This window comes from Xiphophorus hellerii, chromosome 6 (genome assembly GCF_003331165.1).
Source record: "Xiphophorus hellerii strain 12219 chromosome 6, Xiphophorus_hellerii-4.1, whole genome shotgun sequence".
NCBI lineage: Eukaryota > Metazoa > Chordata > Actinopteri > Cyprinodontiformes > Poeciliidae > Xiphophorus > Xiphophorus hellerii.
This window is the reverse complement of record NC_045677.1, coordinates 28,507,703-28,535,160: the sequence shown is the minus strand read 5'-3', so window position 1 is coordinate 28,535,160 and position 27,458 is coordinate 28,507,703. Positions and strand designations below refer to the sequence as shown.

General features: G+C 41.4%; 1 protein-coding gene across 1 annotated transcript in view; it reads left to right on the top strand.

Annotated features, from left to right (window-relative positions):
- myo10 (myosin X) overlaps positions 1-27,458 on the top strand; it is a 106,759-nt gene that overhangs the window by 62,074 nt on the left and 17,227 nt on the right. Inside the window, exons 9-20 of the mRNA XM_032564368.1 lie at positions 67-170; positions 627-756; positions 999-1,117; positions 1,759-1,905; positions 2,083-2,183; positions 2,749-2,815; positions 3,006-3,098; positions 3,534-3,602; positions 3,740-3,822; positions 3,920-4,028; positions 4,381-4,461; positions 27,227-27,351. Of these exons, the coding sequence (XP_032420259.1) occupies positions 67-170; positions 627-756; positions 999-1,117; positions 1,759-1,905; positions 2,083-2,183; positions 2,749-2,815; positions 3,006-3,098; positions 3,534-3,602; positions 3,740-3,822; positions 3,920-4,028; positions 4,381-4,461; positions 27,227-27,351 (1,228 nt within the window). The remainder of the gene's footprint in view (positions 1-66; positions 171-626; positions 757-998; positions 1,118-1,758; positions 1,906-2,082; positions 2,184-2,748; positions 2,816-3,005; positions 3,099-3,533; positions 3,603-3,739; positions 3,823-3,919; positions 4,029-4,380; positions 4,462-27,226; positions 27,352-27,458) is intronic.

Below are 27,458 nucleotides of genomic sequence, written 5' to 3'. Positions count from 1 at the left end.
GTCATCGCTGTGTAACATTTTGCTTTGTGAAGGAGGATCAGATTGTTTTTCTGTTTGTTTCTGCAGAGGCGTTTGGGTTGACGCGTCCTGAAAGCTACCACTACCTGAGACAGTCCAACTGCATGGAGGATAAGACAATCAACGACAGCGGCACCTTTCAGGACGTTCTGGTACCGACACAGAGTCTCTCTGAGCAAACACATTCAAAACCTAAACTTCACCTGCACTTCTAGTTTAAGCACATAGTTGATTAGAAAAGTCTGAAATCTTCAACATCAGGAAGAGAAATTATCTTTATTCTGTGCTGTTACTTTAAGGGTGGTTTAAACATAACTGATTTTTTTGTCTATATGTTTTATTCTAATTTAATTTCAGTGTATATGTTTACTGCTTGTCTTTTTTATTTCCCACCTCAGTGTACGTAGGTTGTATCTTATCAATGTTTAAGAAGTTATTGATAAACTTCCACCAGTGAAAACCTCAAAACTGAGAACATATTGACTGTAAATAATGCCAAACGACACAAAGACATGAGACCAGTTTATTTAATAACTCAGCAGCAGATCGGCTGGTATTCATGCTGAGGTTTTTCAGCTGCGTCTCCTTCGTGTCTTTGTGGTTTTCAGAACGCGATGCAAACCATGCAGTTCACAGAGGAGAACATCAGGGAGATCCTGCGCCTCCTGGCGGGGATTCTCCATGCAGGAAACATCGAGTTCATGACGGCTGGAGGCGCTCAGGTCGCCTCCAAATCAGGTTGGAAAATTCATCCTGCCTTCCACTGTTCACTGTTTTTACGTTGCCATTTTCTCTACCAGCTCGTCTCTGTCCTGACAGAAAAAACATCCTGCATCTTTAATCATATCTGAGAGTTTTTGATTGTGTTGTAAAAATCTATTATGCATAACGAATGTTTTAACGAATGTTTGAAATCTTTCCAGAGTTTCTGAGTTTACTTGATATTTGTGAAAGCTGTGGGTTTTGTTTTTATTCTGCAGCTCTGAGTTGGACGTCTGAACTTCTGGGCCTGAACTCGGATCAGCTGGCAGAAGTCCTGACTCACCGCTCCATGATCCTCAGGGGGGAGGAGATCTCCACGCCGCTAACAGTCGAACAGGTCAGAGGTCAATGCATGTAGGATGAAATACGGAGAAAATGCTTTTATTTTATTTTAACAAAAGTTCTGAGCTGTTCCTGACGAAGTCCAGCAAGTGATGAAGCTCAGGTTAAAAAGTTAAATAACAATAAAAAGCTTTTAATTATAACAAACAAGATTTGTTACCATAACTACGTAGATACAGACATTACAATGTTAACATCACAAACCTGTTGAAGCTCTGATTCAGAGACAAGTCGATGTTTATTCAGCTCAACGGGAATTAAACTTAAATTATTGTTTTTAAAGAGGAACAATCAAGAGTGATCACACTGATTCAGTTATAAACTACTGATCAGGCCTGAAATCTGGGTCAGACCTGAACCTCCACAGTCACATAAACACAGTTACAAAGTCGGCCTTTTCTCACTAAAACTAAGAAATTACAGCACATCACCTCTGCTCTAAAGCCTTCCACTGGCTTTAAGATACTTGTTAGTTTACACTTTTTAACCCCCAGAAAACAGCAAAAATCCTTTTTTATTATTCTAAATTAACTTATAAGTTTCATCAGCTTCAGTCCTGCTTATTTCTGTGGTGATTCATGTCTGCCTGAGTGAATATTAATGTAATCTGTTTTCTAATAATCTGTGTTTTTGAAGGCGGTGGACTCCAGGGACTCCATGGCCATGGCACTTTATTCCCAGTGTTTCAACTGGATCATTCACAAGCTGAACCACCGCATCCGGGGCAAGGAGGACTTCAAATCCATCAGCATCCTCGACATTTTTGGATTTGAGAACTTTGAGGTTTGCATTTACCTTGTCTTTGATGTGTGAGATCAATAATAAACACTTTATAACATGATCTTGTAATTCTGTTCATCGTATTCCTGTATTATCTGTGTATTTAGTTTTGGATTGATGTACAAACCTCAGGAATGTTTTACTGTTCATGATTTTAGTATTTTGCTTTGCTCCCCGCAGGTGAACCGCTTTGAGCAGTTCAACATCAACTATGCAAACGAGAAGCTTCAGGAATATTTCAATAAGCACATTTTCTCCCTGGAGCAACTTGAATACAACAAGTAGGTGGCGACGCTTCGTTTGTTTTCCTCCACGCAGAACGTTTCGTTCTTTTTCAGCCGTTTCAGGTCTGGGTTGAAATGGAAAGAAGGGAAACAGACGATGGAAAAACATTTTAAAATATTTCAGCTGTTTCACATTTTGAAAAAAATCTAATTGGATGATCTTAAAGTAAATTAAACAGTGGATGTGTATGGGAACCTCAGATCTTGAATTTAAGGTTTTAATGGGGATATTTTGTTTGTGACACACAGAGACTCGGTTGTGTCTCAAGCGATAGAGTAGCAGTTTTACATTCACTTTTTGGGTTTTATAACAGCTGTTGGGACATGCAGATAAATACACTGAGTTTCTAAAAGGTCATAAATGTATCTATGTAGAATATTTAATGGAAACGGAGCCTCCATCTGGGGAAGTGAGAAGCTGAAATGTAAAATGTGTCGAAGGAAAACGCTTGATGTTTCATTTTGAACTGAAACAGTCCAACGTAATTTTCCTGTCAGCTCTCTGTTGTTTTTTGTTGTTCTGGAAAACAAAACTGTTCATTTGTTCCTGCTCTTCCTGCAGAGAGGGCCTGGTTTGGGTCGACATCAACTGGATGGACAATGGAGAGTGTCTGGATTTGATTGAGAAGGTATGCAGATGATTTCTTACTCCAAACAGGATTATTTTTAAAGTTTGTAAAACAATTTTACATCAGATTAAAATGACACATGTGAATTAATGAGACAAATCAAGTTTATTTTGGTAATAAACATTTATTTATTATTTGCTCTAAACTCTGCAGGAACAGTTTGAATGTCAAACTTTTCATTTGTTCTTAGAAACTGGGTCTCCTGGCGCTGATGAACGAGGAGAGTCACTTCCCCAAAGCCACAGACGACACCTTACTGGAGAAGCTCCACAGCCAGCACTCGGTTGGTCTCCAGCATCCTCCTCTCTTTTTTAGTGTGGAGCCATTTTATATTCATGCGAGACGCACAACTTGTCATGAAATAACTGGAAGAATGAAGTATAAAGTCAAAAGTCTTAAATCACATTTTTACATATTTATCCCACCTGAATGGAATGTTCTCCTGTCTTTCCCATTTTAAAAACAGGCTAATTTATGTTATTCAGTAGCTACGCATGGTCAATATTAATTTTATTTGTATGGATTGTTAAAAAAAAACAAAAAAGAGCTTCATAATTTATCCAAATAGTAAAAATGAGACTTAAAATTTGAATAAAATAAGCTCTGATTTAGCACTAGATTAATGTAAAAAGGGTAAATTATATATCTAGTGTGTCCAGTTTGACTTTGTGAAGCTTATTACCTGGGAATAATAATTGACTTTTTCTTTTTTCTGCAGAAAAATCCATTTTATGTGAAACCTCGTGTTGCAGTGCACCTATTCGGAGTCAGACATTATGCAGGAGAGGTAACCGCCTCTGATGTTTTTACTGCTGTTGACTTTGTGTTTTTATTGAGATCTGAAAATTGTGAGGAGAAAAAAGTTTCTTCTCTGCTGTGCTTTGCTCCTGTAAAACCGCGCTGCCCCCTTGTGGCCGTTTCCAGGTGGTGTATGACGTGAGGGGGATGCTGGAGAAGAACAGAGACACTTTCAGGGATGACATCCTCAACATGCTGAGAGAAAGCAGGTCGGCTGAGTGTTTTTACAGACCGGAGGGATTTTCAGGATGAAAAATGTTTTTGACTTTTATCACCTGATTTCTGACTCCGCCCTTTGTTTGCCAGGTTGGATTTTGTCTATGATCTGTTTGAACACGTATTGAGCCGAAACAAGCAGGACACGCTGAAGAGCAGCACCAAGCACAGACGGCCCACCGTCAGCTCCCAGTTCAAGGCAAGTCAAACTGGGAGCAAACAGCAGAGGAGCTTTCTATGTACTTTTTCTATAGAAAATTTTCTTACTAATATGCAGAATATAGAATTCTGTAGAAAATACAGAATACCATTCCCTGGTATACTTTGTAGTATACCGGGGAATACTACACATTGAATACTACTCTCCATACTATATACATATAAATCTACATATATGTATACATACATTTTCTTTTTTGAAGTTTGTTAATATATTTACAGTAATGAAGTTTCCACTAATTACATCAGTAAAAGTACAAATTAAAAGTTGAATCTGTTGAGCTAAGAAGGATGATAGAAAGTAAGAAATAAGAGTGTTCTTGTTTTTCCAGGACTCTTTGCACTCCCTGATGGCCACCCTGAGCACGTCCAACCCGTACTTCATCCGGTGCATCAAACCAAACACACACAAGGTGAGTCCCTGGTGCTTCACACACGGCCACATGCACCGCAGAGAGCAAATGTTTGTGGGTCAGGATGTCACAGTGCTGACAGTCTGTGTGAACTGGTTGTCATTTAATCGTTAAACAGTCCTCCCCCCTCCACGAGGTAGATGGAAAAAAAATGTCTGGCTCTTTTGATGACCTTTAGCCCCAGGTTTCCTAGCAACCGGCTCTGGTAGTGAAGCATGCAGGGCTTTGGCAGACAGCTGAAATACAGAAATTGGTTTTGGGATATTCCATCTGCACTGTGGTAATTGTTTCTGACTGGGAGGCTGCTGTAGAGGGGAGGGACTAAGCAAAATTCACATTTTGCACATTTTTAAAAGTCCATACTGCTTCTAAAAACCCAAGTATTTAAAAAAACTCCAGGCTGTTTTTTGGCCATTGGTTTCTGGAAAATGACCTGTTTCATAAAACCTGCAGAACGTAACAAATCTGTACATTCACTGCCCCTTCATGACTTCTCGGCACCGGTGACGTTTATTCAACTGTTATCAGATAGAAAGGTTTTAAGAAAAGAGGAAATAAAAAAGAACTATCCATATAAATTAACATAAAACCTATTGGTCCCACCTTACGTTTCCCTTTAAAAGACACTGAATTACATTTTGATGAAAAAGGAAGAGGCACAGATCAAGTCAGGTGTGATGTCAGGTATAGTCACAAATAGATGTGATGTCACTGATGACATCACAGACTGTTACTTCGAAAGTTCTTGAATAGAGACCACTTAGCCTGGCACAGCATTGCTATCATGGCACGTAAATCGCGACACAGACGACGGTCCTCCGACGCCTACCGGCGCAGGAGGCCCCGCAAACCTACCAAGGCCCGCGGCCAGAAGAGGCGCCACAATGCCTCGTCTGTCCGCAGACGCATGAAGTAGGCTTGTTGTCAGTTGTTCTCATTAAGCATGTAGCATGCGCTTTTTTCTTTGTTTTTGGCTCTAGTGGCCTTTATTTGACTGAGTGTAAACAAAAAACGGTGTTATGAGAGAGGAGAGAAGGGAAAGGCATGTGGCAAAGGTCAACAGGCCGGACTCGAACCTGTGACCTCTGCATAGAGAACTGAGGCCTCTACGACTGAGGCGCCGCGTGCTTTATCCCTTCACCACCGCCCAGCACTAGCATGCACGTTTCAGTTTTCTCTCCATCTTTTTTTTTATCCTTTCTTGTCAAACAACCACCCATTCGGGCGTTGTCGCTGTTTTATGTCTTTTCTTCTGCAGGAAGCAGAAAACAGTTATGAGACAGATTTTAACTAAACAGTTAACAAACATTTCCACCAATTTAAATATGAAAAAGTTTTGAGAAAATAAACTTCTGTATAAATTTTTTTCAAGAAAAGATGTCAAGAGGAATTTAGCAAAAAAAGAACTAACCATATAAATTTAAAATCTTAACCTTTGACCTGATTCATTAGCGAACAGGTTTAAAATATGCTGACTTACATTTTGATGAAAAAGGAAGAGGCACAGATAATGTCAGGATTGATGTCATGCATGGATGTGATGTCATTGATGACATCACCAGCTGTGAATTCGAAAGTTCTTGAATAAAAGGCCACTTAGCTTAGCCGTAGCATTGCTACAATGGCACGTAGAGTACGACGCAGACAGCGTTCCTCCAACGCGCCCCGTCGTAGGAGAGTTCGTAAGGCTATCAAATTTCGCAGCCGGAAGAGGCGCCAAAACGCCTCGTCTGTCTGCAGACGTGGGAGAGTCTGTTGTCATTAGTCGCTCTCGTTCAATTGTAGCATGCACTTTTTTATTTTCCTTTTTCTCTTCTTTCTCTTTTTCTATTCTTTCTTCTATTTTCTTTCCTTTTTTTCAAATTGTGATTTGACTCTAGTGCCCTTTATTTTGCTGTGAGTCAACAACAAAGTAGTCTTATCACGTGACTCTTCTCCCTCTTTCACAACCGCAATGGTTACAATTTCATGCTGAGTAACAGTAACTTGATCCAATCAGTATATTCTGATTTATAATTAGCTAAAAACAAAAAAACTGTTAGCTTAAATGCTACTATTATGCTTACACTAACATGATGGCTAACATTAACTCAGTTAATTTAATAAGTCAACTTTAGTTTATTTTAGTTTAAAAGCTAGTGTCCAAAGAGCTACTCTTTAATTGCTTAAATACAATATTAACGTCACATTACGATGTCAGAGATGTGGGAGAAAATGGATGAATGCTGAAAACTGTTTTTACTTGGTTACAAACCACATCCTCTAACTTAGAAAATAAAATTGCCATTGATGTGACATGTACACCGTAGGTTAGCAGGAAGCTTCGGTGAACAACCGTGTCACGTTTCGTGTTTGTACCATCAGCCGTCTAGGAACTGTGATGATGCACATGTGGAAGTTTTGAATTGGAGCCATTTTAGTGAAAGTCAGATTTGTTGCTGTCAAACAGACAAAATCGTTGGCAAAGTATCGGTCAGGTTGGTCACACTTCACGTTAAATACGTTTTAAAAAGAAAAGGCACAGACATTGTCAGGTCTGATGTCATCAGTCATAGTCAGGCATGGATGTGATGTAATTTATACTTTAAAAAATTCTTGAATGAAAGACAACTTAGCTTAGCGTAGCATTGCTACAATGACACGTAGATCACGACAAAGACGGCTATCCTCTGAGGCCTACCGGCGCAGGAGAGCCCGCAAACCTACCAAGGTCCGCGGCCATAAAAGGCGCCACAACGCCTCCTCTGTCCGCAGGCGCATGAGGTAGGCCTGTTGCTACATGTTACATGCTACATGTTTCTGGTAAGCGAGAAACATGTAGCATGTGCTTTTCAACTGAAAAGCGTTCCCTTTGTCTTTCTCTTTTTTTTCTCTCTGTAAATTCCTCCTTGTCAAACAACCAGTAGATCAGGGATCCTCAAATCCAGTCCTCCAGGAAGGCTGTCCTGCAGGTTTTATTAGTGTCTCCGTGTCTGGATTGTTTCAAGAGGACCTTATTATACAATATTCATTTTTTGCACATATTTGTGGTTGAGTTTGGGTTTTTACGGCTCCTAGAAAAAGTCCTAGTGCTTAAAAAAACACACGACTGTTTTCCAGCAATAAATTAAAGTTTTTTCATGTCTGGAAAATGAGCCATTTTAAAAACATACCGAATAATAAGTCACAATCTGCTGCCACTAACCCGTTACCTAGCAACCACTACCCAAGGCTCCAGCACATTTCAAATTCAAAAATACTTTATTGATCCCCAAGGGAAAATAAATGTCTTAACTCATTTTAATTAAAGAGACTGTATTCAGAGAGGATCTCCTGAAGCGGTCTGCATTACACTGAATTCTGTGATTTTATCTAAAATCCTTCTTCCCGTCATCATCCCCAGAACAGAACCAGCCTTATTTATCAGGTTATTGGGCCTTTTTAGGTCCCTGGCTCTGATACTGATGCCCCAAAGGATGATGGCGGAAGAGATGACACTCTCAACAACAGACTGGCAGAAGATCTGCAGCATCTTTCTGTAAACCTTGAAGGATCTTTGCTTCCTCAAGAAGTCCAGTCTGCACTGGCACTTCTTATAGATGCTTCAGTGTTGCGTCTCCAGTCCAGTCCAGTCTATTGTCCAGATGAACACCAGCAGGAGTCTCTCCAAGACCTTGTGGGATGTCAAGAGATGATGAGCTAAACTGACTCTGTTGAAGAATGTGTTCAGCTCATTGGCTGTGTCCAGACTTCTCATCCTCCTTTTGCTTGAAGCCTGTGATCTTCTTCATCCCTGACCACATTTCATCCTGTTCCTCTGCAGTTTGTCCTCCAGCTTCTTCCTGTACTTGACTTTGAGCTGCTTCTGTATACTCATCAATAACTCCCTTGTTCCATAAAGGTTCTTTTTTCTTGTTTAACAGTTCATTTGGGTCACTGGTGATCCAGAGTTTATTATTAGGGAAGCATCTTACTGTTCTGGTGGGGATGGTGCTGTCCACACAGGCGTTTATATAATCTGTGACTCACTCAGTCATAACATTGATGTCATCTCCATTTGGCTGGCAAAGGGAAATCCAATCTGTTGGTTCAAGATTGTGATCTGTTTTCACCAGAGGAGGTCTTGATTTGGAGATTTATGAATCAATGTCTTGTTTTCTCTGCTAGAGCAAGTGTTTTGAAATGATGGCGGTGTAGAAGAGAGTGATTAAAATCACCAGATATTGCCACATATGCATTGAGGTGCTGAGTCTGTATCTTAAACTTGGTCAGCAAGTTTTCCGACTGTATTCGCTGTACAATGGATGCTGGAAAAGCCGAAGCGTTTTCTTGTTCTCTCACCATTCATAAACCGCTTGCTGGATGCGGGATGCTCCACTTCCTCTGTTTCTGGGTCTGACTGGAAAAATTAAACATGCTTTGACCTTGAGGAACTGAATCTCAGTCAAGGCTATTGGGGCTTATCACTGTGAACGGGATGTGCTCATCGAGATTTGATGAAAAGTAATCAGAAAAAAATAGTTGATTGTCAGCAGGGAACATCCATTTGAGAGGGCAGAATAGAGTTTATTCCATTTCCAAAACCCAAACAGTCTGGAAAATTGTAAAAGATGTATAAATGCCTCATGAGCAGCTGAGTACTACAGTGATCAACAGCATAACTACAACCTGTATGATGGATTATGTCATCATTACATTGTATGCTACAGGATTAAATCACAGATTTAAGCGTAATGCTGAGTCCAAAATAATAAACATTGCAAATCTGTTTTCCTTTCAGTTTCTTTGTAAAGCAGTAACATGTGGTACAAATATTCCCACACACCAAATATTCAGCAAGAGATCGGTCACACCTCTCGATTCACTTTAAGTTATTTAGAACTACATTCTGATGAAAAAGGAAGAGGCACAGATTATGTCAAGTCTGATGTCATCAGAGATGGACAAGAATGGAGTGATGTCATCGATGACATCACAGGCTGTTACTTCAGAAGTCCTTGAATAAAAAACCACTTAGCTTAGCGCAGCATTGCTACAATGGCACGTAGAGCACGACGCAGACGACGTTCGTCGTCATCGTCCTCCTCTGATGACGAAAACCCTCAGAGGCGTAGGAGGGGTCGCAAGAATCGCAAAGTCCGCGGCCGGAAGAGGCGTCAAAACGTCTCCTCCGTACGTAGACGAGGGAGGCATGTCTGCTGTCATTAGCCGCTCACGTTAAACATGTAGCAAGCACGTAAAAGCACTAAAAAAGTCATGCAAAATAAGAAAGAAGCACAGATAATGTCAGGTGTGATGTCATGAGTGATTGTCAGAAATATGATGTAACTGTTGACATCACAGGCTGTTACTTTAAAAGTTCTTCAATTAAATTCTAATTCAAAAATACTTTATTGATCCAAAGGGAAATTATTGTAATGTATATTAATTAAAAATTCTTCAAAGACCCATTACCTCGATACAGCTTTGCTACCATGGCTCATTGACAACGACGGCGACGACGCTCCTACAGGCGTAGGAGGCGTAGAAACAGGACGTACCGTTTATCTGACCGTATATGTAGGATGTCTGTCCTTCATCCTTAACCACCAGCACTCAACATGTAGCATTTCAGTCTAAGATTTTAAAAATTGAAACGTATATCAACCAATAAGGCCTACAGGGTTGTTTTGAGGTTACAGATCGGATTGTTCTTTGCCAGCCACGATTATATAAACTTCTGTGTAAACAACACTATCTCCACCAGCATAGTGAGATGCTTCCCTTATAACAAACATGAACTGCTCAATGAGAAACATTGCAGAGGAAACTAGATGTGGTAAATTCGGATGTAAACCATGGCTGACTCTGTTCGCCGATGTGGTGTGGCCGTCGTCATTAGCCGCTCACATTAGACCAAAACTCTCACCGGAAAAGTAATAGAAGAATTTAATTTAATTTTTGACAAAATTCTTAAAATTAAAATGACTTACAAATTATTAAAAGAAGAATATTATGGTGGAAAAGCAATTGAAATAAAAGACACAATAAAAAATACTAACATTTATACAAATTTACAAATAGAAATGTTGCAGGAAATAAATTTCCAGATAGATGATGATTAGCATAAAACCCAGGCTGATCATACGTCACTTTTCACTTTAAAACATCTATGGAGTGATGTCATTGGTGACATCACTCCACATCATCACAATTTACATAAATGTGATGTCACCATTTCTGATGTCATTGATGACATCACAAGCTCTTATTTCAAAAGACCTTGAATAAAAGATCACTTAGCTTAGCGCAGCATTGCTACCATGGCACGTAGACGACGACGGCGACGTCGCTCCTACAGGCGTAGAAGGAGGCGATACTACAGGCGTAGGAGGCGCAGAAGCGGCTACTATCGCCGTAGACGCAGGAGGTACCGCCGTCGTCGTTATTACTAGTCACTCACGTTGACCATGTAGCAAGCAGTTAAAAAAGCACTAAAAAAATTTTAAAAAAGGAAAAAATTCTGATTAAAACACAGATGATGTCAGGTCAGACATCATGAGTGACGTCATCTCTTCTAGATGGATGGCTGTGACGTCACTCATGACGTCTGACCTGACATCATCTGTGTTTTATCCATAATTTCTGTTACTTTAACACAACAAAGACCCTTTGTTGTGTTAAGACTTAATAAAGTGTTTGACAAAAAGAGCACAAGCTACTTAAAGAGACAGAGGCCCAATTTCACCAGTGTTTAATATATACATATTTTTTTATAACAACTGAAAGTAACATAGTTCCAGTTTAAATTGTCAAACGGTCCAAAATGCTGTACAGAATACATGAAAATATTTAAAACACTATAAATGGTATTATATGGACATAAAAGGTAAGATAAGAAAAAACTTTATTTTCACCAAAGTGGAAAATTTCCTTCGGAATCACAATAGCTACAATTTGTGCAAGAAGAAAACCTATAAGTAGATGTTGTCATTTACTTTGGCTTAAAATTGTTATTGCACTGCGAAAAAATTATTTTATTAAACCCAATAATGCCTTCATGAGCTCAGAGGTTCAAAGTGATGAAAAAGAAAATATTCCTTGCCGTCTTCCATATTCTTTCAGCAAACAGTTGAGACGGCAATTTTTGTGGTTCCCCCAGTTTTACAGCTCAGGTGATCATACCAGCAGGCAGGGAGATAAAAAGTTCAAACTCTCTGAACAATTGACATGAGTGGAGCACAGCTTACACATTTGAAGTTGTTTTCCGACCGGAGCAGCACATTAACAATTTAATCCTCATTACAGTCCGTTGTGGCTGTTGTTTTTCTTTCCGCTCGCATGTATTAGGACGCAAAATAGGGACATTTGTTGAGTATCTTGACATTAAAGTCAGAGGAATGCGACCTGGACGTTACGTTACATTTGAATCGGATCTGTGTTCAGACTGTCATGAAAAGACAGGTCGCATTAGGTCAAAAAAATTGGATTTGGGTCACTTCAGGCTGCAGTGTGAACGCAGCCTTAGTGTATTACCCACAGTAACCTTGGAAACAGTGCCAGCTCTCTTCGGGTCATCGACCAGCTCCTCCTGTGTGGTTCTGGGTTGATTCCTCACCTCAGTTAAAGCATTGAGGATGGGTCGTGGCTGGGTCAAACCCGCTGGAGTGATTGACAGGTGAAGTCATGTCAATTGGCCCATAAATGGCAGGATCTGTGCGATCTATGGCAGGTTTTTAATTTATAGCAATTATTTCCATAAAGTGACAATAGGTCAAAAAGAAAAACTAGTGCTTTCTAATAATATAATAATTTAATGTAGAATAGGTTAATATGTATTTTTAAATAAGTAATGTTAAGATTTTAAAGATAGAAATAACTGTTCACACAAATAAATGTAAAATCCTAACCTTTAACCTTTAACCTGATACATGAGCAAATGTTTTGCTTTAAATGGTTTAGAACTACATTTTGATGAAAAAGGAAGAGGCACAGCTAGCATCAGGCGTGATGTCATCACCAGTAGTCCAGCTTGGCTGTGATGTCATCGATGGCATCACGGCTGTCACCGTGATGTCATCGATGACATCACAGACCAGTACTTCATAAGTCCTTGAATAAAAGAGTATAGTGCTTAGCACAGCGTTGCTACCATGGCACGTAAAGCACGACGCAGAAAGCGCTCATCCTCTGACGCCCCCAGGCGTAAGAGGAACCGCAAAAATCCCAAAGCCCGCAGCCAGAAGAGGCGCAAAAACGCCTCCACTGGCCGCGGGCGAGGGAAGTGTAGCTGTGGTAAGTAGTTGCTCGGGTGTTAAAAACACTGAAAAATAATAAAAATACAAATCAGAAAAACAAATAAGGAATGAAACTGGAACAAATTTGCTACCACGTGATGTTACTGATGACATCACATCAACAACAACAAAGGCTTTTTATACAAAGTATTGAATAAATATGAGTACGAATCATTCCATGTTATTGCAACTTAAATGTTTTTGGTTTCTTTCTACATCTGGATTAGCTGTATTGTTACAACACCCGGTGAAAACTTCATGTCACATTGTAAAACTACTTGTATGAAAAATGGAGATGTCTTCAATACTTTTTTTAAAACTTTTATTTGAACAATTCCTTGGCATAGTCCACACTTATGTATTTTTACTTTGCAGCATAATTACAGATACAACGTTCAAATATGCGTAGTCCAAATCTTCCCCTTCCTCTCCCTCCCTACAATATCACAAAGAATCAGGCCCTATTTTCCAGGTATAGATTTACGGAGAACCATCTTTTATTATAAATCTCTTTCCGCAGTCTCCTGCAACAGAGTTGCTGTTAGTTCTTCCATCAAGTTGACAGTCCTCAGCGATGTTATATTCAGTTTGAAGTTGCGAGAAGGCTTTTAATATTATTCCTGTAAACAGTTGGTTTATTGTTATTAAACCTTTTTCTCTCCATTTCCCAAATCCCCCATCAAGTTTGTTAGGTTTAAAGTCGACTCTGCCATTTATTCTAGCTGCTCATGATAGGGAGGGTGGTAGTTTTAATCTCTTCCGAACTTTATCCCACACTCTCAAAGTAAACACCACCCACTCATTTTGGATCTTAAGTTTTCGTCATTGTTTTTTACTGAAAAAAGGTAAATCTGTTATTGAGATGATCCCTGCTGTGGAACCCTGTTCCAGCTGTATACATTTTGCATCCAAATCCAACCTAATCCATTTAACAAGTGCCTTTAGCTGTGCCACCCAATAATAACTCTCAAGATGTGGAAGTGCCAGGCCTCCCACGTTCTTGGAAGAACACATAACTTTAAGTCTCACTTTTGTGCGTTTGTTTTGCCAGATGAATCTTGATATAAGTTTGTCCAATAGCGTGAAGGTGGTGTTGGGAACCATGACCGGGAGGGAGTTAAAGAGGAAAACACATTCATCCTAATCGTTTCCACCCTGCCTACTAGAGATAATGAGAGAATCTGCCATCTTTCCAAATCTGTTTTGAGATATAAGCTTGTTGTAATTAGCGTTGTATAGCTGGGAAAAATGATTGGTCAGAGTGACTCCTAAGTATCTAAGGCCCGCTTTTGGCCATTTAAATTTCACTTCTTTCTCCAGATGTTCTGGCCAGTCTTGACATCATCATAGCTTCCAATTTAATTTCGTTTACTTTATAGCCTGAGATGTAACCAAATGTGTGTAGGCATTTAAAAAAAGGGGGGGGGGGGAGGGGTATTGAATTTGATGGGTTTTTTATGTATAGGAGGATATCATCTGCGAATAAAGATATCTTATGTTCTGTACCTCCCTTATCTATTATACCTTCTATGTGTTTGTTCGTTCTAATCAGTTCTGCTAACGGCTCAATACATATGGTGAAAAGAATAGAATAGTATTCTAATAGAATAGAATAGGATATAAATAGAATAGGTGAGATCAGGCTTCCTTGCCTTACCCCCGTTTTATGTTGAAAAAGTGATGTGAAGGCCATCGCACCAGCACTTGGATGCGAAGGCCTGTGAAGGGATAACGATAGTAAAGCATGGTGTTACTGACTACCTGTGAGATAATAAACATTTGTAATACAAATTCACTACATAAAATGACATTGGCTATTTTGATAATGTCTTCTTCTCCCATTTAACATCTTTTTTCTCTCAGAACATACCTTACAGCCCACAAGAGTTCCTCTGTTTATGAACATTTTGTTCTCATGGCAGTTTTAAATGTAAACTTTTAGATCTGCATCGGGTAGCCCCTCTTTTCCATGTCCCCTGTTGTTGACTCTCGGTGTCCAGGCCTCTCTGGAGAGCTGCCTCCATCTTCTCTCTCTCACTCGTCTGCACCGGCACACCCAACCTCTCCAACGTCGGAACTGCGTCGAGAAGTGTAGGGAAGGTTTTCGTGCCGCTTTTCAAATCGATTCTGAGTTGAGCCAGGAAACGACATTTTGCCTGTATTGACTTTTTCTTTCAGTTGTTTGATTATACTCCGCAGTAGCACTCTCTTCTTTTGGACCTCTGGAGTGAAATCCTGTTCAAAGTATATTCTTTTCCCTTGGAGGACGATTTGTTTCTGTGATCAGGCCTGTCGTTGTACAGCTTCTTTTATGGTGTAATCCATCAAACGGACAATGATGGAACGTGGCGGATTCGTGTCAGCCGGCCTCTGTCCTAGCACTCGATATGCTCTTTCAATGCATATACCCTCCTGCAGAAGAAGCGAGGTTCTGATTAGTTCCTTTACGAAGCCAATCATGTCCTGTTTCTCACTTCTCTCCATGACTTGGTAGATTCTGAGATTGTTACGGCGCAGAATGTTCTGTAGGTCATCACATTGATTAGTGAGCAAAGCCTCGCGTCTCAGCAAGTACCGAAGCATTCTCTCGTTTCTCTGGCTAACTTCTTCTGTCTGTGAAGGCCATCGCACCACCACGTGGATGTGATGTCATCGATGACGTGCGCCGTGGTCGTCTTTTACATATTTATCAAGAGTAGATGTTTACAATAAGTTTTAAAAGGACAACATGCTTTTGGCTAAAAAAAAATGAATGTGACATCACTCTCTCGAGAGACAAAAATCCATTCCCGACGACCACTGATGACATCACTGTTACTGATGACATCAGATCTGATATTATCTGTGCCTCTTCCTTTTTCCTTGAAGAAAGAATCACAGATATCATCAGGGACGGACGTGATGTCGTTGATGACATCAAAGGCTGTTCCTTCAGAATTACTTGAATAGACGATGACCACGTGGTAATGTGAAGGCCTGTGAAGGTCATCGCTCCACCACGTGGATGGTAGGCCTGTGAAGGCCCTCGCACCAGCACTTGGATGCGAGAGCCTGTGAAGGCCATGGTCCGTGAAGGCCCTGGCCTGTGAAGGCCCTCGCACTACCACGTGGATGCGAGAGCCTGTGAAGGCCAGGGATCCTTCAAGGACCTGGCCTGTGAAGGCCCTCGCACCGCCACGTGGATGCGAGGGCCTGTGAAGGCCAGGGATTCTTGAAGGCCCTGGCCTGTGAAGGCCCTGGCACCGACACGTGGATGCGGTGGCCTGTGAAGGCCAGGGATTCTTGAAGGCCCTGGCCTGTGAAGGCCCTCGCACCGCCACGTGGATGCCAAGGCCTGTGAAGGCCTTCACACCAGCACCTGTATCCGAGGGCCTGTGAAGGCATTTAAAAGTAGTAGAAAACGTTGAGTACCTTTCTACCGTTTCTACTCTCTGCTCCTTCCATGCGTTGCTCTAGGGTGTCCCTACGCTATTTCAGGTCTCATACTGATGTTTCCAGTTTTGTTAGAGCAGCCTTTGCCTCAGCAAACACACTCTGATTTTCTTTCCACAACTCCTTTAGTTCACGCAGGACTTCGGCTACCGTTTCATTAGCTTCGTTAGCTTTTCTTCTCTAGCTAGCTGTATTGTTAGCCTGCTGCTGGTCTTTCTTCTCTTTGGACGCTTTTTGTTCAGTTTATTGTTTACCAACGGTGTTTCTTGTTGGCATCGATTTCTTATTTGCTGTTTTTTAAGGGGATGTCCAGAAAATTATGTAATTTGTCAGTTAATCATCAATTTGTCAGTTAATCATCAATCTCACTGGAGCCTCCACCCAATGCAGCCATCTCAGAGCATGGCACCACTGGAAGTCTTCAATACTTATTTTAACTAATGTATTTCATTGTTTTTGAAAACATTTATATTTGATATTTATTTATTTTTTTGTCAATGACTGTCATAATTTTTCTTATTTTAAGAATTTTTAACTGATTTTAATTCTTTTCAATTTAATTATTTGTATAATAATTTTAATTTTAATAATTACTTTCAAATTACTGGTCAGTGGTTTTTATAGTATTTGCTAAATGGCTATGTGACAACAGACGAACCTCGGACATGTGAAGACAGGGGGCATTTTATAAACCTCATTATGATTTTTATCTGGATAAATCGTGTTCAGGATGCCGCAGCCTCTCCTATCTGTTTTTCCTGACAGCAATAGAACAGTTGGGTCTGCAGAAAAGTATTAAGAAGCCATTCAACCACAAGCTTAAATAGGTCAAGAATGTTGCAATGTCATTTCTAATAATAAAACATCTAGAAAAGTGAATGCTGTTAAACAGTCTAGTATAAGAATGTGCATCTCTATTTTAACTGTTTTTCATTGGAGAATTAATTAATAAGTTGTAATAATTTATTCAGTGAGTGAAAATTTACGCCAACATACATTCTAAGTCTTGTTAGGATTTTGTTTTAATTTGTGGATTTACATTTTACATTTTTAAATGTTTGAAAGTGTTTGTCATCTGAACTAACATGATCTGTGCCTCCGAAGTTTTAGTTCAATTGGAAAAGCACTAAAAAAAATACACTCATAATGCAGCCATTCATGGCTTGGAGCTGCTCATGACATCACTTAAGAATGGCTGTGATGTCACTCATGACGTGAACAACGTTTTAGAGCACTTACAAATTAGAATAAAAAATAATGTAGGTATAAAAAATATTTTTTCTGAGGTAGCAGCCTGCGATGTCATCGATGACATCACGTCCGTCCCTGACTGTCACTGATGACATCAGACCTGATGACATCTGTGCCTCTTCCTTTTACGAAAAAGGAAGAGGCACAGATATCATCAAAACGAACGTGATGTCATCGATGACATCGCAGGCTGTTCCTTCAGAAGTACTTGAATAAGACGACCACGTGGTAATGTGAAGGCCTGTGAAGGCCATCGCTCCACCACGTGGATGCGAAAGCCTGTGAAGGCCAGGGATCCTTCAAGGACCTGGCCTGTGAAGGCCAGGGATCCTTCAAGGACCTGGCCTGTGAAGGCCCTCGCACCCCCACGTGGATGCGAGAGCCTGTGAAGGCCAGGGATCCTTCAAGGACCTGGCCTGTGAAGGCCAGGGATCCTTCAAGGACCTGGCCTGTGAAGGCCCTCGCACCCCCACGTGGATGCGAGAGCCTGTGAGGCCAGGGATCCTTCAAGGCCCTGGCCTGTGAAGGCCCTCGCACCGCCAAGTGGATGCGAGGGCCTGTGAAGGCCAGGGACCCTTCAAGGACCTGGCCTGTGAAGGCCCTCGCACCGCCACGTGGATGCGAGGGCCTGTGAAGGCCCTGGCACCGACACGTGGATGCGGTGGCCTGTGAAGGCCAGGGATCCTTCAAGGACCTGGCCTGTGAAGGAAAAGTAGTAGAAAAAGTTGAGTACTTTTCTACCGTTTCTACTCTCTGCTCCTTCCATGCGTTGCTCTAGGGCACAGGTGTCAAACTCCAGTCCTCAAGGGCCGCTGTCCTGCAACTTTTAGTTGTGCCTTTGCTGCACCACACCTGAATGGAATAATTAGGTCATTAGCAAGGCTCTGGAGAACTGATCTACATAAGGAGGAGGTAATTAAGCCATTTCATTCCAGTGTTTTGTACCTGTGGCACTTATAAAAACTGCAGGACACCGGCCCTTGAGGACTGGAGTTTGACACCCCTGCTCTAGGGTGTCCCTACGCTCTTTCAGGTCTCATACTGATGTTTCCAGTTTTGTTAGAGCAGCCTTTGCCTCAGCAAACACACTCTGATTTTCTTTCCACAACTCCTTTAGTTCACGCAGGACTTCGGCTACCGCTTCATTAGCTTCGTTAGCTTTTCTTCTCTAGCTAGCTGTATTGTTAGCCTGCTGCTGGTCTTTCTTCTCTTTGGACGCTTTTTGTTCAGTTTATTGTTTACCAACGGTGATTCTTGTTGGCATCGATTTCTTATTTGCTGTTTTTTAAGGGGATGTCCAGAAAATTATGTAATTTGTCAGTTAATCATCAATTTGTCAGTTAATCATCAATCTCACTGGAGCCTCCACCCAATGCAGCCATCTCAGAGCATGGCACCACTGGAAGTCTTCAATACTTATTTTTACTAATGTATTTCATTGTTTTTGAAAACATTTATATTTGATATTTATTTATTTTTTTGCCAATGACTGTCATAATTTTTCTTATTTTAAGAATTTTTAACTGATTTTAATTCTTTTCAATTTAATTATTTGTATAATAATTTTAATTTTAATTACTTTCTAAATACTGGTCAGTGGCTTTTATAGTATTTGCTAAATGGCTATGTGACCACAGACGAACCTCGGACATGTGAAGACAGGGGGCATTTTATAAACCTCATTATGATTTTTATCTGGATAAATCGTGTTCAGGATGCCGCAGCCTCTCCTATCTGTTTTTCCTGACAGCAATAGAACAGTTGGGTCTGCAGAAAAGTATTAAGAAGCCATTCAACCACAAGCTTAAATAGGTCAAGAATGTTGCAATGTCATTTCTAATAATAAAACATCTAGAAAAGTGAATGCTGTTAAACAGTCTAGTATAAGAATGTGCATCTCTATTTTAACTGTTTTTCATTGGAGAATTAATTAATAAGTTGTAATAATTTATTCAGTGAGTGAAAATTTACGCCAACATACATTCTAAGTCTTGTTAGGATTTTGTTTTAATTTGTGGATTTACATTTTACATTTTTAAATGTTTGAAAGTGTTTGTCATCTGAACTAACATGATCTGTGCCTCCGAAGTTTTAGTTCAATTGGAAAAGCACTAAAAAAAATACACTCATAATGCAGCCATTCATGGCTTGGAGCTGCTCATGACATCACTTAAGAATGGCTGTGATGTCACTCATGACGTGAACAACGTTTTAGAGCACTTACAAATTAGAATAAAAAATAATGTAGGTATAAAAAATATTTTTTCTGAGGTAGCAGCCTGCGATGTCATCGATGACATCACGTCCGTCCCTGACAGTCACTGATGACATCAGACCTGATGACATCTGTGCCTCTTCCTTTTACGAAAAAGGAAGAGGCACAGATATCATCAAAACGAACGTGATGTCATCGATGACATCGCAGGCTGTTCCTTCAGAAGTACTTGAATAAGACGACCACGTGGTAATGTGAAGGCCTGTGAAGGCCATCGCTCCACCACGTGGATGCGAAAGCCTGTGAAGGCCAGGGATCCTTCAAGGACCTGGCCTGTGAAGGCCAGGGATCCTTCAAGGACCTGGCCTGTGAAGGCCCTCGCACCCCCACGTGGATGCGAGAGCCTGTGAAGGCCAGGGATCCTTCAAGGACCTGGCCTGTGAAGGCCCTCGCACCCCCACGTGGATGCGAGAGCCTGTGAAGGCCAGGGATCCTTCAAGGCCCTGGCCTGTGAAGGCCCTCGCACCGCCAAGTGGATGCGAGGGCCTGTGAGGCCAGGGACCCTTCAAGGACCTGGCCTGTGAAGGCCCTCGCACCGCCACGTGGATGCGAGGGCCTGTGAAGGCCCTGGCACCGACACGTGGATGCGGTGGCCTGTGAAGGCCAGGGATCCTTCAAGGACCTGGCCTGTGAAGGAAAAGTAGTAGAAAAAGTTGAGTACTTTTCTACCGTTTCTACTCTCTGCTCCTTCCATGCGTTGCTCTAGGGCACAGGTGTCAAACTCCAGTCCTCAAGGGCCGCTGTCCTGCAACTTTTAGTTGTGCCTTTGCTGCACCACACCTGAATGGAATAATTAGGTCATTAGCAAGGCTCTGGAGAACTGATCTACATAAGGAGGAGGTAATTAAGCCATTTCATTCCAGTGTTTTGTACCTGTGGCACTTATAAAAACTGCAGGACACCGGCCCTTGAGGACTGGAGTTTGACACCCCTGCTCTAGGGTGTCCCTACGCTCTTTCAGGTCTCATACTGATGTTTCCAGTTTTGTTAGAGCAGCCTTTGCCTCAGCAAACACACTCTGATTTTCTTTCCACAACTCCTTTAGTTCACGCAGGACTTCGGCTACCGTTTCATTAGCTTCGTTAGCTTTTCTTCTCTAGCTAGCTGTATTGTTAGCCTGCTGCTGGTCTTTCTTCTCTTTGGACGCTTTTTGTTCAGTTTATTGTTTACCAACGGTGATTCTTGTTGGCATCGATTTCTTATTTGCTGTTTTTTAAGGGGATGTCCAGAAAATTATGTAATTTGTCAGTTAATCATCAATTTGTCAGTTAATCATCAATCTCACTGGAGCCTCCACCCAATGCAGCCATCTCAGAGCATGGCACCACTGGAAGTCTTCAATACTTATTTTTACTAATGTATTTCATTGTTTTTGAAACAAATTATATTTATATAATTCACGTGGTGCGAGAGCCTGTGAAGGCCATCGCACCACATCGTTTTTGTGATGTCATCGATGAGATCCTACGTGGTCGTCTTTTACACATTTATCAAGAATAGATGTGGATGAGCTTTAAATGGACCCCCTGCTTTTTTCTAAAAAAAAGAAAATGCAAAAAGCCTGGGGTCAGCCTGTTGACCCTCTGTATGTGACATCGCGCTCTCCAGAGCCAAAAAACTTTGCAAAACAATTTCACTCTGTACCGTAATCCCATCCCTCACTCTCACTTCTGTCCATCATCATGGCGCCTCCAATGATTAGTAAATCAAAAGGACTCCGAAGCATTTCACATTACATTCAGTCATTTGACATGGAAACCCACAAGCTGACCTCTGCTGTTCAAATAAATACATTAAAAAGGCTCCCCAGTAGTGTGCTATCTGTGATGCAACAAAGAAATACTTGATCAAACTAAATAAATGTCCTTACTGTTTCTGCTAAATGTGTGCAGCCAGCCTGTTTTTTGAAGAACGGCCATCTGGACCTTTCCTCAGATCGAATGTTAAACAGGCCTGGATGATGACCTCTGAGTGGAGCTTAATGTAGTGAGGTACAGAGGTGGAGAGGATGTTAGCGTCTCCCCAGGGGGGAAACAGGGGTCAAAGTAACTTGGCCCCCAAACCCCTGAGAGGGACCCCAGTTTGCCTGTTTGATGCAGAGCAGGTGTCAAAGCAGGACAGGGGGGTTCAAGTGAAAGTGGTTTCAAAAGATTTTGAATGTTCAGCAATTAGGGGTTTATTCATCGATGTTTATTAAAATCAGATTAAAGGTCAGGCTTTAAAGAAGGGCATGAAAATACAGACAAAACTGAAGCTTTGCTTTACTCTGCATTGCAAAACAGCAGATTTAAGACTTGAGTGTGATTAAAAGCTGAACATGAAAAAAATATGTTAAACATTTTCAGTTAAGTTTAAAATAATCATGGAAAGATACTGTGCATCTTCCAATTAACAAGGTGTTAGTGTTTTAGTGGACAGTTACCATCAAAGCAGATTTCTGAATGATATTCACACTTTTCTAGCTTGAAAAATGGCAAAATAAAAACCAAAAAGCAACCAGGATAATCTTTAGTTCCTCCTTAAAATAATTACTAAAGTTTGTTTCCTGAGCCGACATCCTCTGGACCGTCAGTCATAAATGATTTCAGAGGAAACAAAAGAACTCCACCTCAGCCTTTGTGTCTCATTTTGTCTCTGTGTTCGCTGACATCCAGCTTGTCTAGATGACAGGATGTTCTGCACAAAGACACGATGAAAACAGAACAACTAAAAAACCTCTCTGGTTCCTAAAAGCTGTCAGAACAACAGCTGCTCACGCGTCACCATAGCAACTCTTTGGTCTGCTGGCAGCGCAACAGTCTTTGTGTTAATATGTGAAGTGACAGTAATAATGATGGACCAGCAGCAGGTCTGGGCCTTTTGCACAGTAGACAGTAAAAATAAGAGGAAAATGTAAATGATGTAAAAATGTAGATGAAACTGATGAAGAAAATTAAGGTCACGATTCAGCAACAAGGCAGTTCGAAGAGCGTTACATCAATAAAACCATCATGCTAATTATGAAACATTGACCAATATGTTGGTCAATGTTCAGTTATTAAAATTCAAAAGCAGCATTACCAGGTGGGTGTTAGCCTTGATTTAGAGCAACTCAGTGTTTCAGCAATTTGTTCCATTTAGTTTTAAACGATAAACTTTAAATACAGCTAAATGATATTCAGATATTATTCTAGGTTTGCAAGAAACTTTTACACTGAAACATTTTTTAGATTCACACAAACAACATTAGATCAGACATGACAGTATTTTCTGTCCCGACTCGGCCCAGTTTGACCACTCCATCAGACCAGTCAGCTGCTCTGGTTGGACACGTTTGAATGTAAACAGCCAGCCCTTTTTCTCCCTCAAACACACACACACACACACGCGCACACACACACGCATGCAGTCAGACCCTACAAGTGGCCAGCACAAATTAGCCTCAGCAGGAGATGCGTCCCCATGACAACACGGCCCTCCCTCCCCACGTTAAAAGGGGGAGTGGAGCTGTGGGTTTGAAAGCCTTTGTTTGGCTCCGTGGCGGATGAATGTGCGTGAAGGAGTCAGTGTGCTGGAGGAGCAGACGCGCAGATGAGCCGCAGCTTTGGGAAGTTTCTATCGGATCTGGAAAGAAAGGAATCCTGTAGGGAAAGGAGAAGCTAAGATGCAAGGTGAGACCTGATGCAGATCTGAGGTGAACAGGGTTTAAATTTGCAGCTGTGATATTAAAATAGGATGAATCTGTGTTTATGACACAAAGCAGGCTTCTTACGTTGTCTGAAAGTTGTAATTTGTAGTTTTATCTGGATTATAAAATGTGAGCTTTTAGATGTCTGAAGAGAGTTCTACAACTTTCACTATCACCTGTTAGGCGTTAGCATCAAGCTGCGGGAGATTGTCCGAGCCTCTAGAAACATCCTGGAGTTTGTGTTTGGAACTGAAACATGAATCAAAGCTGCAAAACTGAAAGTGTTTGGTGCATTTTTCTGCACATGGCTCCTCTGATGTTCCCTGTTTCCTTTCTAGGATAATTGAACATGAAGGCTTTCAGCTCTGAAGTGATGCATGGTCATTTATAATAGTTGAGATGAAGCCAGTGAGCTTATCTTTGTGATTATTATCAGGCCTGGGGGGCATGAAATTAATGAAATTGGATATGGGATGAGCCGGCTGTTCGGTAAATGACAGGTTAATGAAGAGGAAGTGGCATTCTGTTCTCTTCTCTTTCTAATGAGATTACACTTCTACTTAAAGCAGATTATTTTCCCTACACTATCAATCTGTGATGCTATATTGGGATATAATTACCTAATTGCAGTGTTTTATCTTTCTAAAATGTTACTTGTACAGTTTTGGATAATTTATTTTAAAAAACACAGACATGTTCTTTAGTCCAGCCCAATATTAGTGGAAGAAAAATCTAATTATTTGAATTCTGTCATCACATTTTGCTGTTCAGCCTTCAAGCAATCTGCTGATTTCACCTGCAGCTGCAGAAACTGGATTCCCAGTTTCATTTCTGGACACCACAGAAATCCTTTAGTGATGATTTTCTATCGCCAGCCTCAGACCTGGAGGTTTGATCTGATCAAACATCAGATCCTCTGAGGCTCGAACTGGAAAAAGTTTCAGGGAAGGAGAGAAAAAATAATCAAATGCAAAAACAACAAGAACAGCAAAATTATTCTGTGTTTTAGACTGGAAGAAAATAGTCTCCATTCATCCTTTCTTCCACTTTTCCATCCATCTGAATTTCTTTCTGTCATCCATCTATCTTTCATCCATCCATCCATCCATGTTTAGCCATCAGCATCCATCCTCATATTCCTCTCCGTTCTGTCCATCAGGTTGACATCCAGCTGTTATTGTTAATGATCAATACCACATATTGATCATAATATCACCATCCAGTGTTTCTATCAAACTGAGCTGCTGCTTCTCTGTGGTTTTAACCTGCACAGTGCGCCCCCTGCAGGTATGTTGAGTGTCGCTGCTTTAAGCTATCCAGTCCTTCTTCAAACAGACTCGTCTTTAAGTCCAACAGAGGCCGTTTGGTTTGGGTTTATCTGCACTTTACGCCCAGCGCCATTGTTCCTCCTGCTGAGCTGGACTGATCTTCCAGGGTTCTGATGGATCCCTCCATCAGAACCGAGTGTCTCACAAACAGCAGCTTCAGGAATTTCATTGCTCTCAGTTTGTGGGTCAAAGCAGGAATGTGGAAACTTCTCTCATACTTTAAACCTTAACAGTGGGTAATAAAGTTACTTTTAACATTACTTTGTAATGTGCAGCTGTGTCTCATATTGGAAACTTAAGGGTTACAATAACGTCAATGCAGACTCTTCTGTTGGTAAAACCGTGTTGCTTTATTCACAGCGTATTGAAGATGTTATTAGATTGAACCTGCATTAATTAACCTTCAATTGAACCAGATGGATTTTCAGTTTGGTGATAACTTATTTAAATTTTGTCCCATGAGACAGCGTGAACTTTGTAAGTCTCAGACGGGGAAGGAAAATGGCGTTCTTTGAAATGTCATGAGATAATTAGATTTTTTTACATGCCAACACTTCAGAGTGAATCCTGTTATCTGATCAGTGGATTATTGGGAGGCTTTGAGTCTCTGCTGACCATCAGATACTGGAAACAGCTCTGCAGCTCTCCATGCCGTCTTACTGGGCTGAGTGATGGACAGCGAACCCTGAGTTCAGCTGCCCCCCCAGGTTTGGCGTTTGCCACCCCAGCCCCCCAGGAGCAGACCCCCACGCCCCCGTTTGTTCCTGTGAATGCACCGATCTCTGGAGACGTCAGGCTGAGGCAGCAGCTATTGTTGTCATCCGTCAGTCAGCAGAGGACCAGAGGCTTCTCTCTGCTGGAGGGCCTGATTGTTCTGTCGTTACTTATTACTACTTCCTGTTACTGCAGACCAACTAAATGCCAACAAGGGAAGAACTGGTTAAGATTTTTATTTATGAGCAAAATTATATTGGAAGGATAGAAAACGAGATTTCATTTCATCTGAAAAAGGTTCAAGACTGGAACCATCCATCCCTCCATCATCCCTCCATCCATCCATCCATCCATCCATCCATCCATCCATCCATCCATCCATCCATCCATCCCATCAATCCATACATCCCTCCATCCATTCTTTGGTCCATCCATCCATCCATCCCTCCATCCATCCATCCATCCATCCCTCCATCCATTCTTTGGTCCATCCATCCATCCATCCATCCATCCATCCATCCATCCATTAGTACGCCGATCCATCAACATCCCTGAATGTTACTTTTACTGGTCCAGCTGATATTGAGCCATTGTTTGCATAGAAATATCTGCCATAGATTTTTTTAAAGCTCTGAGGTTTTTGGATCTGGATGTGGGACATGGAGTCTTGTTATGACCAGGGGAAGGATCTCTGAACTCCCTGAAGGCGAAGCAGAAACAGGAAACGACGGTGAATGAAACAGATCCGGGAGTCAGAGGACGTCGCCCTGACACCGCCCGCCTTTGTACGACTGCATCGCCGTCCGTATGCAAATGCTAATTATGCTAACGAAGCGCTCCCTGCGGCCGGTGGCATTAAATGGCTCCATTCAATCGGTCAGGGAGGGTCTGCTGGTGAGTTGGCCTCCCTTCTAGACGACCCAAATGGGCCATCAGCGGCTATCAGGGGAGACCTGCTGAATAAAGGGGGCATTTCCAGTGGGAATGAAAGCTCCCACTTATATGGAGCTAACCCCACCCCGCTAACGCCCACCGGGGTTACAGGGTGACGAGCGTCGCCTCAGAGAAAGGCTTCCTCTGAATGCCGCTCTGTCACTGGTATCTCAGTGCTCCGTGTGCTGGGGTCTGACTGGTCTGAAGGTTTATAAAACTGTTAAAGCTGCAGTCTGTAACTTTTATAAAAAATATTTTTTTTACATATTTATTGAAACTGTCACTATATTGTGACAGTTTAGTATGAGACAGATAATGTGTGAAAACATCAAGCTCCCTGCCTAACTAGAAACAACCAATCAGAGCCAGGAGGCGGGTCTTAGCGCTGTCAGTCATTGTGAATGCAAAGGCTGTAATTGAGGCTCTGATTGGTTGATTTTGGTCGAGAGCGGTGCATTTATTATAACAGCAATAATAGAACAGGGAGGAGATCAATCTTTTCACAGATTATCTGTCTCATAATAAACTGTCTGTACATGGTTACAGTTTTTAAAAATACGTTAAAAAAAAAGTATATATATTTTTATAAAAGTTGCATCTTGCAGCTTTAATGTTTTGTGTTTTTTGTCTCTTTGTTTCCATTCATCACCTCCAGACGTGTTATTATCAGCCTCATAATACCCAGAGAGCACAGTGTTTGTGGCTGTGATATTGAGTCAAACCAGACCTCCAAAATCAATCCTCACAAAAACGACGTCCGACGCTGTGCTGAAAAGGTCAACCAGTAGCAGTCATAGATCAGCCTGTGATTATGATCACATCCTGTTAGATAACAACACACAGATTCCTGTTACTCCAGCAGGGGGCGGGGTCATTTAGTAACCTGATGTTTCTTCTGTTTCTCCTGCAGATGCCTGACCAGTTCGACCAGACGGTGGTTCTGAACCAGCTCAGGTACTCCGGCATGCTGGAAACGGTGAAGATCCGGCGCAGCGGCTTCCCAGTCCGCAGATCCTTCCAGGACTTCTGCTCCAGGTCTGAACCAGATTTACACAAGTCCAAACACTCAGACACGCAGCAGAAATACTTAAACACACAATCAGTTTCTACTTTTTACTAATTCAGGGGTATCAAAGCGTGGT